Raw genomic sequence first — 15,359 nt, 5'->3', positions numbered from 1 at the left:
GTTGAGGATAGAAAAAAAATACCAAACAGACTTTGAGCTGAAATAGTTCAGATTGGTTTTTAGCCCGACGCAAAACAAGCAAATCTGAGAAACCATAAACTATATGACCTTTCAAACAGTCAGCCTCATTACTGCATTTTGTCCAAAGCAATTTCTTGTGGATTTAAAAACAGGTGAACGTTTAACCCTTTCCTTCTGCTTCCTTTCCCCTCCTGTCTGAGATGTTTTGCACGGTCTCCGTCAGTTCCCTCCCTCCCTCCCTCCGACGCCGTCCTCTCCCCGTCCACTTCGTCTTTTCCATCTCTTCTGCCATCCCTCACTCCCATTTGATTGACATTTCATCAGACACTTGGAAGTACCAAACCTTGACCTGCTGGGTGTCACAGTAACCGCAGTATTTTTTATTAACCTCTCATCTCCAGCCTGCACCGCTTCGCTCCATTAAGTAGCATGTAGCACATTTTTAACAACACAATATTGTCAGATTAAGAAAGACACCTACACAAATGAGATTATGACAGACGGAGGTGCCTGGCCCTGAAGGGCGAGCATTAATGATACCTTTTCAGCCGCACTCCTTAAATCTACTAATAAGTCACCTGTTCTACAATCACACGAGCTGGAAATGCTAAAAAATGGACCTTATTTTGGAGTGAAACAGGAACCTTCTTCCTGTTTCCAGGATCAATAACTGTCGTCCATATTTGCATTGAATTGAACTTAAGTGACATGCTTCTTCAGAAATGATTTCTCAGACTGGAGGGCCGGATCTTTAAACTTTTGTCTGGTTCTGCAGCTTTTACACCAAAAATTCTCTCATATCTGAGCTGCTGTGTGTTTCTGTGGGACGTTACGTTTCAGCACGTGGATGTCAGTCGAAAATATTCTGGATACATCTATTTTATTTTATTTTTTTACATTTATATGCACCTCTGTCTCAAAGGACATAAATTACTGATGTGTGTGTTTGTGTGTTTTTGTGTGTGTGCTCTCCAGCTCACCTCACTTTTATGTCCTCCCAGCCGTTTGACACAGATAACCAAACCTCCTGGACAATATCAGCGTCCCTCCACTTCAGGTTGTCAACAGCAAACATGCAGCACCGAAACCTTTAACACAAACAAACACACACACACACACACTCTCCTTTCTTAAGTCAAGAGGGAGAGTCTTTGTTTGATCCTCTGTGAGGTTTATCTCCTAAATCCAAGTGTCAACACTTGAAGCTGACAGACTCAGTTTCCTCCAAACGATCTGCCAACAGAGTCCTGGAGACCAGCAGGTGACGGAGGTCGACCTGGAGCAGAAAGGCAACGGATTACGAGTTTCACTTTGGGATGTGGGAGTGATGAAGCAGGAGACAGAGAGTTGTGCATTTTTCTCTCCACACAAACAAACCAACTGGATCTGATCATTATTATTAAAGCTGGAGAGATTAGAGCTGGAGAGAAGTCCGGACCTAATGAGATCCATCCAGCTCTGCAGCCCCCCTTCATGTCTCAGAATCTGTCAGGTCCTGGTCTCTTACTATCATTATCATTTACTGAAGTTTTATTAAAACCAGAGTATATTGTATCTGGGTGGGGGTGGGGGCGGGGGGGTTGTGGTTGTGAGTCCAACTCTTGGCCTTTTGGTTTATGAAACTGAGCTGAAGTGAGAGTGATTATTGGACAAAAATAAAATAAAAGAAAATATTTAACAACTGTTTGTTACACCGATAAAAAAATCAACTAACGCAAATCCACATTCATTTATTGGACTACACAATATTTTGTGTTATATAAACACGCATGTCTCTTTTTGTGCATTTTGTGTGTTTGTGTCACAACGTCACCTTCTTTGTTTTGTTTTTGCACTCAGAGTCCTGCAGTATTTTTAGAGCAACTGACTGTGTGTGTTTTATCTTCAACACACAACACAGAGGTAAGTAGGAGGTACAAGCGCGCGCGTGTGTGTGTGTGTGTGTGTGTGTGTGTGTGTCGTGGGAGGTGGTGGAGGAGTCACTTCCTGGTTATGAATAGGCAGTGTGTGTTGATTATCATTTAATGATGTTAGTTTGCGTATTACAGTCCCAAGACTATTGTTATGAGATCAGAACAAAAGTCCAACATGCTGATAAACACTCATTCAGGCACACACACACACACACACACACACACGACTGCTACTCCAGCAACATTACAGCATTTTGGGCTGTAAAAATAATGCTGTCACATCATAAGTGTGTGTGTGTGTGTGTGTGTGTGTGTGTGTGCCAATCAGAAAAGTGTGGAAGTGTGTGAAGTTGAGGATCAGTTCAAAGTTGGACTTTAAGCTCCTTGAACTAGAAACTGTAAAGACAGACAGTCAGTGAAGTGCTCTTTCCCTTTATGTGTCTTTGAGCCCCCCCCCCCCCCCCCCCCACACACACACACACACTTGTCCACTATGCCCCCCACCCTCGGCCCTTACAGGTTAATCATTCCAGCAGTGCTATATTGCCAGAGAAGGTCTTATCAGTGTGTGTCAGTGTGTGTCATTTTATAACCTGAACCCCCCCCCCCCCCCCCCCCCCCCCCAGACAGCTTCCTGCTCTCTGTCAACACTGTGGTTGGCGCTCAGAATAAAACTCATATTCTGTTTAGCCTTATTAGAATTATTATTGCCCCTGAACAGGGACGGGATCAGCGGCAGCCTCTGATGCCTTCATCATCTCCACCGATTCCACTGAAATCACTCAAATGAGGAGGATTTGAAAAATACTGGATGAGTTTTAGTCCAAAGCTCCTCACACACACACACACACACACACACACACACACACACAAATGAAACTATCATGTGTACTACTGAGAATTTGTATTTTAGTTGATGGTGCAGAAAAAGAAAAGAGTTTTGGATTTTAAACAATTTAGATAATTTCATTTCACTTTTGCTGTTTTTCATCAAAACTACTGATCCTGATCTCATTTTGGGATCTTTATTCTTCAACCTCAGTGATCCCGGTTAACTAGTTTGTGTGTGTGTGTGTGTGTGTGTCCTCTACGACCCCTCAGGTGAGTCGCCCCCCCCTCGCCCCTCCTGTTCGTCCTCAGTGGCTCAGACCGATGATAAGAACACACTGTGTTAGGGGAACTAAAACATCTGTCTACCTGGGGGGGGGGCACTGCATAATTATTTTTCTTTGTGTATCTAATTTTTGAATTGGTTAAACAGCCCGAGTCTGACGTCAGCTCACTAATTGATCCCTGCTCAACCAATTACTGATAATAATTCAGAAGCAAAGGTATAATTTATGGCGGGGGGGCGACAGGGATGGGGGGGTTAATCCGCAGATAAAGGCCAGTTCGAGCCCGAGGCCGGTGCTTCAACACATTTTCCACAAAATTGAACAATCAACCCCGAAATTCACAGATATTTTTTATTTTTTTTTACGTTTTTCAAATATATACAAAGAATCGATCACGTCCTTCGTCTGACGAAAGAAAGAAAGAAATATAGAAAGAAAGATTTCATTCCACTTTATTTGATCGTATTTTATTTTTTAATGATCAGGAGATCATTAGTGTGTAATTGAGTTGTATCGTGAAACCAACACGATCATTGAGCGTGTTTAAAAACACACAATAAAATAAATGTGACAGAAAAAGACAAAGAGTTGTGTTTTTTGTTTGTTTGTTTGTTTTGTGTGTTTTAAGACTTGGCATCGTAAACTCGACTGCTCTCAGTCGCATCACGTCGCCTGATTGTTTTTTTTTTTTAAATCCATCATTAACGCGGATTAAACAGCTGAGATTTTTTTTTTTTTTTTTTTTTTGGAGCAACGGAACCGGAGGCTCCGAGGCGAAGTGTCCCGGTCTGCTCTGCTGATTGGGCGGCTCGGCGGTGACGTCAGAGACCGCGTGCGGCCCGGATTGGAGGAAGAGGAGTAAACAAAGCCTCGAGGAGGAGGAGGAGGAGGAGGAGAGGTCTCCACATCTCCAGACAGTCCGACCGACACACCGAATCCGACTTTACGCGCAGGAGAGGGCGGCCCCGGCGGCGCGTACTGGTCTGCTGAAAGTTTCCCCGACAGTCCCGCTTCAACAGCTGACGAGCTCCGAAGACTTTCGGGGAAGAAACCGGGAAACTTACCGCCGTCTTTTCCTCCGGACGCTGCAGTTTGTTTGTTGCTTTTCGTTTGAGCCAGTTCCTCCCTGACACGGAGGAATCGTCCTCCTGTCTTCTGCTCTATTGTTTCTTTCATTTAATTTACGTTTTTTTTTTTTTGTTGTTGTTGCTCAAAACACATTTTGTGAGAAATTAGGGAAGCAGAATCAGACGGCTCCTCGGCCGTTTGGAGACAGCCCGAGTCGAATGAATCGGGCTTCCTATCCAGAGCATGGTCCGATAATCGGAAGACAGACAGACAGACAGAAAGTCAGAAAACAGACTGAAGGCTGAACGCTTGGCTCACGTGGAGGTGCGTTTGGGAGCGCCAGGTGTCCCGCCGGGCGGTGCGGAGTCTCCAGCTCGGGCCGGCAGCGCTGACATGCTGCCCAAAGTCGAGACTGAATCCCTGGGACTCTCTCGATCGTATGGGGAACAGGGGCACATGCCAAGGAACATGCAAGGTAAGAGCCTGGCACCGGGCCGAACCACAACCTGCGCCGCCGCGGCGCCTTCACGGACCTCAGTCCTCAGCTCCCGGCGCGCACCGCCAATGTCGCAGAAAGTTCTCCTTCTGACACACATCGACACAAAAAGTAGATGAGAACCGAAGAGGGGCCGAACAGCACACGAGTCAGAACGCTTTCACAGAGAAACGGGTTCGGCCGTTGTCTGATCCGGACCTCCGTGTCTGGCCCGGGATCAGACGATGGTTATATCCAGCTGTGTGTTGTTTGGCTTTTTCTTTTTTAAATGACAAACACATTAACACTGCTGCCCAACGAACGCACACACCTGACTCTAATTTTGTCCTAAAATTAAAAAAAAAAAAAAAAAACGAACACAAAAAAATGGTGCTAATTTGTGGAAAGCAGAAAAGATGGACAGGACAGGTTTGATTCAGAGATTTGAGCCCTCACCAAAAATACCTGACCCCGGGTGCACATTAAAAAAATCACTTCACCAACACTCTGAAATAAATTTTAATTGGGTCGCAAATTATTTCAAACACATTCACATTTTTGTTCCTTCACGAACAAATTTCAGTTTTTATTTTAGCTCGTCTTAAAATAAAAAAAAAAAATCAGCTTGAACTAAAATTTAAAGGAGAAACTAAAATCCTTTTCTGCTGAAAGTGTTTAAATTCCATGATCTATGTTGATTTTTATTATTATTGTTACTATAATTTTACAGTTGATCTTTTAACTTTTTTTTAATTCCCAAAAACTTTGATTGAGGGCAAATTTTACAGATTGGAGGCGGATTTTTTTTTTTTTTTTTTAGTTATTTGTTTGTTTTTAGAAAAATCTGTATGGTTATTTTTTTTTCTTGATTTTTTTTTTCTACAAAGATCGTGAAGCAGAATAGAAATGAAAATCTTTTATTATTGAGTCAATTCACAGACATTTAAACGGACAATCAATTGTCGGTTTATGAGACACTGATAAGACAGGGCGGGGGGGGGCAGGTTGGAGCTGGGGGGGGCAGGTATCTCGAGCCTTTTTGTCACACGTGCTTGTTGCACAAAGTGCACGAGCAAGTTGCAGCAGGTGAGAGAGCGCGCCTTCTTATGTGCTTTCTGCATCTTTTGTGTGTGTGTGTGTGTGTGTTTCTGCACTTTGTGTGTGTCTGTGTGTTAGTGAGTGAGTGTGTGTGTGTGTGTTTCTGCACTTTGTGTGTGTTAGTGAGTGTGTGTGTGTGTGATGTTGGTTCATCTTTAAAATAAACACATTTACACACACAGCTCAGCTTCGAGTGTTAGAATCCTTCTGAAGGTGAAATCTTTTTTATATGTCTGCAGATTTAAAGAAATCTCCCTTTTTGTTATATCCTGAAAATATTTCCCATCCAAACTGGAGCTCCTAAATTATTTTTTATTTACCCCCCCCCCCCCCCCACACACACACACACACACACAGACCCATAACTACCCCGATCAGCTTCTTTACTAGAATGTGTCCAAACTGCGGCCAACAGGCCCCTCAGTCCTGCCCCCCCCCCCACACCTCCGGAGCAGGAGAACGTTTGGGGGGGTTATTTCTCTTAATTTGGTTATTATTCTCTGCTGCTCCTGAATGTGGGGCACTAAGCGGGGCAATAACGGGGGCAATAACTGGGAACTTGTTGCTCCAGCTGGATAAACGCGGCGCTGACAAACCGAAAGAATCAGGTCTAATTAAAAAAAAAAAAAAAAAAGGGATCTGAATCTGGATCCGGACCCGGATCTGGACCCGGTTCTGGACCTGGATCTGGACCCGGTTCTGTGTGAGGCCTCGCTGACCAAACATTTCCACTTTTACAGCCACTGAGGCTTTCCTGTTTGATCCGGGCTCCCATTTTTTTACGATCACAACCATAAATGATTTTGTAACTGCTGTAAATGTCAGTCCGGCCGACACACACAGTTTCTGAGACACTAAGCAATTCTTTTTTTTTGGGGGGGGGGGTTAAAAACCAATAGTGTTTAATAGGAGCCGATCAGAAAAAGAAGTAATTTTGCGGATTTCTTTATCAACTTTAAATTGAAAATCTTTTTTTATTTGGGGGGGCTGGATGAAATGATTGTGACATGACCTTTATATTTTGAGTAAATAAAGAAACGCTGTTGCTGTTGGGGGGGTGGGGGGGCTGAGCTGGTGTCGGTAGAAGTTGATGGTGGGTGTTTTTCTGCTCGCCTGCAGAGATGAAGCTCTGCTCGGTGTCTTCATTTGTCTGTGGGCGGTTACATTTTCTCCTCCAATCCTTTAACTCTAATATCTACACCCCCCCGCCCCCCCCAGCCAGTTCAGGACTTAGATGAATATTTATGAGACTCGCTTTCATGAGCTCCTTTTTCTTTAAATTATTGTTAATATTATTATTAATTCATTTATCTTTTGTGGTAAATGGTGGTGTCCTTCTCATGTCTTTCCAAAAATCGATTATTTGCCGTTTTTTGATTTTATTTTATTCTTTTATTTATTTATTTGTTTGTTGTTGCATTTTTTTTCCAAATGAAACATCTGAAAATCTAAAATGAGCATCAACTGAAATAAAAGACTCAGATGCGTCCTGCGGGTCGTGCTGATGGAGGAAAGTTGGAGTTTTTGGAAAAGAGATTGTTCAGCACATTAACAGGCTCATCTGTGTGTGTGTGTGTGTGTGTGTGTGTATGTGTGTGTGTCCACAGCCCCCCAGTTAAAAATGATGGACTACTCTTATGACGAAGACCTGGACGAGATGTGTCCGGTCTGCGGAGACAAAGTTTCTGGATATCACTACGGACTCCTGACCTGCGAGAGCTGCAAGGTGAGTGACCCCCCCACCCCCCTCCCTCTCTCTCCCCCCTCCATCGTTTAAAAATTAAAAAATACTAAAAGTACAACAGACTTCTTGCAGCAATATTCCAGGTTAGTGTCTGTTTTGATCCATAAAACGTCCCTGAGGTGAAAAATGTGTGATGCAGTGAAGGCATTATTATGATTATTATAAAGTTCCTGAAGTGTATCAAAGTGTGTCAGTGTTTGGCTGCACTGTCATCACCTGTGACTGTGTTAGTGTGTTTGCAGTGTGTTTGTGTGCTCCTCTGGTTATTGTAATTTACTGAAGTGTCGTTATTTTCCCTGAATACTGCATGTAGCCTGCAGCACCTTCCTCAGTGCACACGTTTAAACGTTATGGTGACGCCACAGCTCTTCTTTTTCTCCGGCCGGATTATTCCAGTGTCACAGCTCTTTGTCTGTGGAGGTGAAATTATTATTAATGTTTTTATTGTTACTGTTTTTTTTTTTTTGCCTTTTTTCGGGTGAGGGAAGATTTTTGTGGAATTGGTGAATAGCTTGAGAACAAAATGAGAAGGTTTGTGCAGATTTTGCAGCCACCAAACGCAGCAGGCAGCAGCAGGAGGAGGATTTAGCCCAGAAAGCAAAGTACACAGTTATAATGAATGTGTTTGTCCAAGCCTGCGTCCTACTGTGTGAAACTCTCATCACAAGTTCATTAAGAGCGCAGCGACACTATCCGGTGGCAAAATGTTTCCATGTGCAGGTTAATAATGAGGCTGCTGTTGAACAAACTCTTGCTGCTCTTATTTTGATCTCTATCAACAGCCTGTTTGTTCTTTTCTCTGCCCATCTCCAACGTCTCCCCCCACCAGCCCCAAACACCCAGCTCAGACCGGCTTGGCCCAGTGAAGCTGTCAGCACAAAATTAAAATAAGCCAAGACAAATGTCTCTGTGTTAACACTATTCAGTGTAAAATTGCAGCTCGCAGTATCGATGCGGCACTGCACATTTCTTGCCTATGTGGTCATTATTCAAAGCAGATGTTATAGATTTTATCCCACATTATGACCTTGAGATGCTCAGCACTTGCTTGAAGGGAGACGTCAGTGGCATCGCGTCTTGACGCTCTTTGGCCTCGGCAGAAACAATCCCCAAACACGTTTCCCAGCCGAGCTGAAACGGTTGCAGGATGTGGAAGAAGAGGTCTGTTGCACGGCGGAGGACAACCGTGCTGAAACATTAATAATGCTGATAATTACCTGAAGCTCATCATTGATTACCTGTAAAATGCAGGCGGTCTAGTTGGGTGAACGTATGATCATCAGGGCTGAAGTGATATATCAGTTTGCTGACACGGTTCAGGCTCATGTTGGCATTAAATATCTGCTCTCAGCCGGGCCGGAGCAGAAAACTCTTCACCGCTCGCAGCTGCACAAAATGCCTTAAAAAATACAGCCATCCGTTTTTTTTTATTCTTAAGTTTTCTACCAAAATGGAAATAAGTCTGTTTCAGATTCGATTATGAGCCACCAAAGTGAGCTCCTTCATTCGACACCCCCTTCCCTCTGGTTGCACTACCTATCAACCCCCCCCCCCCCCCCCCTTTGTGCCAGACCCTCCCTAAAATTCTGCTGTGAATAGGATGCATTTGTCATCAGGGTGTGTCTTTAAAAAATTTTTCTGCTGTGGTTGGATTTCCAGTTTTTCATGGGGGCTAACAGACACACACACACACACACACACACACACACACAGAACCTAATATTCCTTTTACCAAAATGGACGGTGTTAGTTAAGACACACAGCAGCCCACAGAAGAGAAACATGGTGCCACATCGTACCTGTTGGTTGAACAACACGGGCTGCTCCGTCCCGACTGTACACGCGCTCCCAGCATGCACCTCTGTGGGAGACTCCAATCCTAAAATACTGACGTTACAAGCAACTAGTAGGAAGGTTAAGTGTCAGCGCCGCCGTGCACACATCAAAAGATATATTTACGATCTGCAGAAAATAAACATGAGCAAAGCTGGTTGAGGTCAAAGGGATTTGAAGTGTATATATTTTAAATTGGCGCTTGGAGCACGCATGGGTGAGAATAAAGTAGGTAGTGGAGACGGGGATCAGAGCAGATAAAGTGTTTATGTGAATTATATTTTTCCTGCTTCTTTGTTGGACTCAGCTCAGTTGTGACATGTTGTCGAAGCCGTTTCCTGGTGTTTTCGGGCAGAGAGCGTTTTGTCTTTTAGTCTGGAAGTCCAAGGACAGAAGTATCCAATTACTCCGACAATTTATCTAAATTCAACACAAGACATTCTCTGTGTGAACATCACAGCTACTTCACAGCGTGAATTCAGATTTATGTGTATCACCAGATCTTTTTTTTGGAGGGGGAGGGGGCTAAATGCTGAAATGCTGCACTCTCTTTACAGATAAAAAAAAAAAAAAAGGGAGGGGGGTCTTTTTCTTAGTTTGAACTGCAGGTCAGACGAGGGCCTTTCAGTGAGATGTCCACTTAATCTCCAGCAGTGACATTGTATGGTTTTTAACGCATGGCAGAACCGTGCTGGGTTCAGATATTTATAGCACTCGCTCACTGCTAAGTGGAAAATTGGAAAGAAACTTCTCTCTCATGCACGATTTTTTTTTTTTTTTTTTTTTAACTGCTGAGAGGTCAATAATCCAAAAACCGAGAGCAGCAGCTTCTCTTTTTTTTGTTTGGAGGGGGGTGGGAAGGTGAATCAGGCAATGCAGATTGTCAATTAAATTTGTGTTTGGTGAGATATTGACAGCACATGTTCCCTTTTTTTAAAAAAAAATATTATTTCTTTTTTTTCCAAAGACCAGGTTTAAGGATTCTCCTCCTAGGTTATGGATCTAGAATATGTTAATACTATCTCCCCTACATTTGATTTCCACTGCTGCTGCCAATAATTAATTCCACATTGCAGGTATGAATATCTGTAATCCCGGAACTGTGAATTATGGATATAATTTATTGGATTTTTTGGACTCCTGTGCTCATATTTTTCAATAATTTAGTGGGGAGTTGAAAAGATGCTTTCCCCATAAATTTCAGCCTTTACGTGAAAACAGAATATTGAGAATAGGAAAGTAATTTTGACATGAGCCAAATTTGATTTAATGCCCTTTATGGGGTATTTTATAATGCAGTGTGAGTAAATCAGGTATGTAGAGAGTAAATGTTTCAAGCTGAATTAAACATTTTTCTTATGTGACTCAGTTAAAGCAAATTACAAACATTCAGTTTCATTTGTAAAAAGTGTGTGTTCATGCTCTGATTTCTGGGAGCATCTATTGAAGTGCAGCTTTAAAAACTTGACTGTGTGTGTGTGAAGTCTGTCCCTCTCCATCTGTCTGAGTGTGTGAATGGGCCAATTACCGTTGCGTTGCAGGGGTCAGGCAGGTTGACGTCTTAATTGCTTCTCTCCGCAGGGCTTCTTCAAGCGCACCGTCCAGAACAACAAGCGCTACACATGTATAGAGAACCAGAGCTGCCAGATTGACAAGACCCAGAGGAAACGCTGCCCGTACTGCCGCTTCCAGAAGTGCCTCACCGTCGGCATGAAGCTCGAAGGTAACGCCAACGTGTTTCCATTTTCACAGCTCAGGTGGTTTGGATGATTTCAGCAGAACTGCTGCTGTTGGTGCTTCTGTGATTCAGCCCGTCTCTGTCTTAAACAGATGGGAGAGACGTTCAAACGTGCAGCAGTGACGGGGAAAGAATGTCAAGCTGCGACACGTTAGAAGAAAGGCAAAACACAGATAAGACACAGTTGGTGCTTAAAAGAGAAAATAAACGAGTGGCTGCAACAGACCGGTGGCAGGGATTTCAACATGTTGCTCAACGGCTGTTACTGAACGCCAGGCTGCTGTAGAACGAGTTGGAAGAGCCAAAAGCAGCAGAAACACAAAGCAATAACACAACCTACAATAATGCAGAAACAATATACTGTTGCACGCATGTGCAACCGCCAGTTTACTCTTGGATTTGATCACAGTTTAATCTGTAACACAGAAACATATTTTATGAATTATAAACTATTATGTTCAGCGCATTAAATCTTAATCTGCAAAATAACTAAAAATAAATATAGTGGAACAAAAAGCAGCCAAAAGAAAAAACTCCAACGTGTGTTTCGGTGCAGCACTTGAGTAAAACATGCTTCCTCTGCTCCGCTGCCTCTGACAAGAAGTGTTTGAAAATAAAAGTTCACTCTCTTGGTGTCTGGCTTCAATAGTGAACAGCAGTCAGTAAAATGGGATCTCGAACTGACAGTGAACATCAGCAGGAGTGGAAAAGCATTCTGGATGCTGCATCATATATTAACATATGATGCCTGTTTGCAATTACTGTTTCTGAAAGTTGGGGAGGAAAAAATGATAACATGGAGCAGCTGAAAGTGGAGGTCATCTGCTTCTGGACTTCCACAGAGGTGTTTTAAAAAGTCCTACCCAAAGTTCTGGTGAGATGACAGAGAAAGTCTTTTTCCATTAAAGCTCAGTTTGAACACAGTTAATCGCAGCACATTAACTTCTTCTCTTTTTGGAAAGAGTGAACGTAGTCTTCCATGATCAATTTGCATGTGAATAGTTTCCCTCTTTGTAGAGAGATCCACGTTTTTAAAGACCCGCTTTGACAAAATGATTACTTGCATGAAAGTTGAAGATTATATTTATTTAAATGTTTAACAATGAAGTCTCACTCTCCGGAACGAACACCCCATGAAGAGAAACCTTTCATTTCTACCCAAACGTGGCTATCCAACATTGCTTATTAGTGTATGAGATGGGGTCAGGGGGAGCTGGGGTGGTATCTGGTAGCTGCTGTGCACTTAAACTTGCCAGACAGAGTAATAGATAAAATATTAAACTTGGCGGCAGGGCGAGAAGGGTAATGATGATACTTTTGGCCGGCTGTTTCGAGGCCTCTTTGTTTAATTTGAACGCGGCTCAGAAGCTTGTTCAAACACGGCTATCCAGAAGTGACAGGGCATGCTCTTCAGCGTTTAAGGAAAATATTTAAAATCAACCATTTTTTCCACACATTAGTTGACAAGTTTAGCTCTGAAATCACTAATTCTGGCAGTGTCCTGAAGGTCACCTGTCAATAAGTAGATTTAAAAGCTACAGGTAATAGTTATCATTTCATTAAACAGGAGATTAAGTTACAATGTTGTAAAATACTGTAAAGTATTCAAACTTGGCGGAGTCTTTTAATCAGAGTAGGTGTTATGTTATTCATATAGCTTCAGTTTAATATTGAAAATAAATTCCCCACACATTTGTATTTTCCAGCCAAATAAAGAAAAAAAAGAAAAAATCCCACGGCCCCTGAAATGATCACATAAAATTGAGAAAAGTTAATATGTTGAAGAAATAATTCCCCGGGAGGCTGAAAGTAAAGCAGAGACAGCCTGACTACCAAAACCTTTCCGGAGGCTTCTCCCTTTACCTGCCATGTGCCGCATAATTAATTGCTGTTAATTGTGAATGGCCGCTGGGCAGAAATATCCTGGCTTGTCATTTTCCAGCTGACACGGGTGGGAGAAAGGTGGGTGGTGGGACGTGTAGGATGGCGGGGGGGGGGTCGTTTGATTTGGTTTGCTGGTGGTAGCTTTCAGCTCGGGGGCAAGACGGGCCCTGCAGCGCTCTGTCAGGGGCCAGAAGCTCCGGTGGGTGACTCCTGCCACAACCAGTAAAGACCTCCCATACAGAGAGTCTGACACCGCTCAGCACACAGCACACAGACACACACACTCAGCTCTTCCTGGTAAACACATACATTTATTCATGAGAAGCCCAAAAAAGGTGTTCAGAAGGCCACAGGCGAGCGCGAGAAGATGTCATTTGATCTCCGATTGTACAAAAGCTGTGAGAGCGGGAAGGCGGTTTGTGGTGTTTTCAAAGAAAAATACATGTGAGGGGAACTTTAAAGTTGGCTCAAACTGTAATTTTTTTTTCGGGGGGTGAATGTGTGTTGACTTTTGCCATTCTGGTTGTTCCCCCGTGTCTTTCCTGTTTGTTGATGTGTGTTTGCTGACCAGTGGAACGGCGTGTGCAGTTTGAACTTTGCAGCCAGAGTGCTGGAGAAGTCCGTGTCAGCATGAGTGAGACTGTTGGCGACATTTCAAAGTGGGGGGGGGGGGCGTGCAGAGAAATGAGGCTTCATGGTGACGTGTCCACCGGTGACACCAGGAGGTCGGCCTACAAAACAAAACCTGTTAACCTCCACGATGTCGGGGGTGGGGGCAGCCTTTTGGCGTTGTATCGAATTCCCTCTTCGTGTCTCTGTGAGTTCCCACTGACCCTCTATGTGGGCCGCGTTCTGCTAAATAAAACTCCGTCCTTCCTGTCGTCTCATCAACTTCACAAAGCTAACCCCCCCCATCACTGAAATATGACCTTACAACCTAAACCGACTCTAACTTCCACGTCATCGGCTGTTCATTTTTTTTCTTGGTGTAAAACACGCCAAGAAAATGTATTTTTAGTGCTTCATTGATTTATCTTTTCATTTTGCACTCTCTAGTCATCACAAACACACAGTGGTGACGGGCCACGGCAGACGCACACTCATTTAGCCACACAAGTGGAGGCGCCTCTTTGTATTCACTGCAGCTTCTCGGCCGGCATGGACTCATCGAGAAACAGCCAAAACAAAAGCCACATCCCATTAAGGTCGGACCCATTAGCATGTCATTCTGTGAAGCTGATGAAGCGTGCCGTATCTGAACTGCTCCCTCTGGTATGATTTCCTTTTTCATGCTCGCTGGAAGTTGCTCTGCATCATATGCTTCACTGAGCTGCCTAATATTCCCTCCGCCGGTGTATCATCTTAAAGACATGAGCGGATTAAGCTGTTTGGAGAACACGCTTCAACGAGATCTTAACAAAGATGAACATACGCCTGAAACTTTTTACCTCCAACTGATAAAAACATGTTGGTCGGCTGATTGGCCCTTTTAAAAACTAATCTCCCTTTTCAAACACTTTTAATTTTCCTAAACTTGATGAGTCTAATTTGAGTAAATGAATTACCACCAGTGTAAAATCCCCGCAGAGCCGTGGAGCTGAAATTAGCGCCACCACCCGGGTGTGTTTGCATTCCTCTCGGACTCTCCCTCCAATTTTTATTTCCTCCCTGTCTCCCAGCTTTCCCACTCTGATTTGTCTTCCATCAGCCTCCCCGGTGCCCCTGTAGGAAGCCGGCGAGCTGTTCCATTACTTATGCATAGGTATCATAGGTATTCATGTGTGTGCATTGCATAGGGCGCATCCGGAGCAGGGGCCGGGGCCCCGACATGACAAACAGGGTGTCAGCAAGGCTCCGCAGGACCCATTAATATGCCGGCGGTCGACAGGAATCTTCACCTACGTGCGCTTAATATTCCTGTATATTAAACAACCATAAATCAGAGGATATAAGCGCCCAGGCTTGTGGGTGTGTGTCTGTGTGTATAGATGTGTGCAGAGACATTGTGTCTGTAAAAAGAAATGCTGTGTGCGTGTTCTTGTTTGTGTTGGGACGTGGTGGAGATGCAGACTTTTTGGGGAGGAGAACGGCGCTTCGGTCGGGTAGTTTGTGAATTTATGGATGTGTGTGCGGACGTGCTGTCAGACGGCGAGTCGGGGGAAGACAGCAGCTGCCTTTTAGCCTTTCAGCCCGGCTTTAACCCCAAAGCCTCGCCACGCAGCATCCCCTCACTCAAAGAAGTTTCCCCTCTTCTATTCAAACAGGAAAAACTTTTTCCTGCCTCAACTCATTTTCTTCTCACGGCCTCCTCATAGCTTTTAATTCACTTTTGCACTTAAACCAAACGCTTATTGCTGCATTTTTCAGACAGCTCCTGTCAGTCAGGCTTGATGAAAATCCTCCTTGTTTGCCTGTTCAGCAGTAATGGCTGTCGCCATCACGCCAACTATTCACTTTGTCTTGTTTGTGT

At 43.8% G+C, this 15,359-nt stretch overlaps 1 protein-coding gene across 1 annotated transcript in view; it reads left to right on the top strand.

The window, feature by feature from the left end:
• The first annotated feature begins 3,990 nt into the window (after positions 1-3,990).
• Positions 3,991-15,359, top strand: part of nr5a2 (nuclear receptor subfamily 5, group A, member 2) — a 57,757-nt gene continuing 46,388 nt past the window's right edge. Inside the window, exons 1-3 of the mRNA XM_029499471.1 lie at positions 3,991-4,592; positions 7,298-7,416; positions 10,849-10,990. Of these exons, the coding sequence (XP_029355331.1) occupies positions 4,511-4,592; positions 7,298-7,416; positions 10,849-10,990 (343 nt within the window). The 5' untranslated portion in view covers positions 3,991-4,510. The remainder of the gene's footprint in view (positions 4,593-7,297; positions 7,417-10,848; positions 10,991-15,359) is intronic.

Source organism: Echeneis naucrates, chromosome 4 (genome assembly GCF_900963305.1).
Source record: "Echeneis naucrates chromosome 4, fEcheNa1.1, whole genome shotgun sequence".
NCBI lineage: Eukaryota > Metazoa > Chordata > Actinopteri > Carangiformes > Echeneidae > Echeneis > Echeneis naucrates.
Note: the sequence above shows the minus strand (reverse complement) of the source record. Positions and strands in the feature narration are given on the sequence as shown.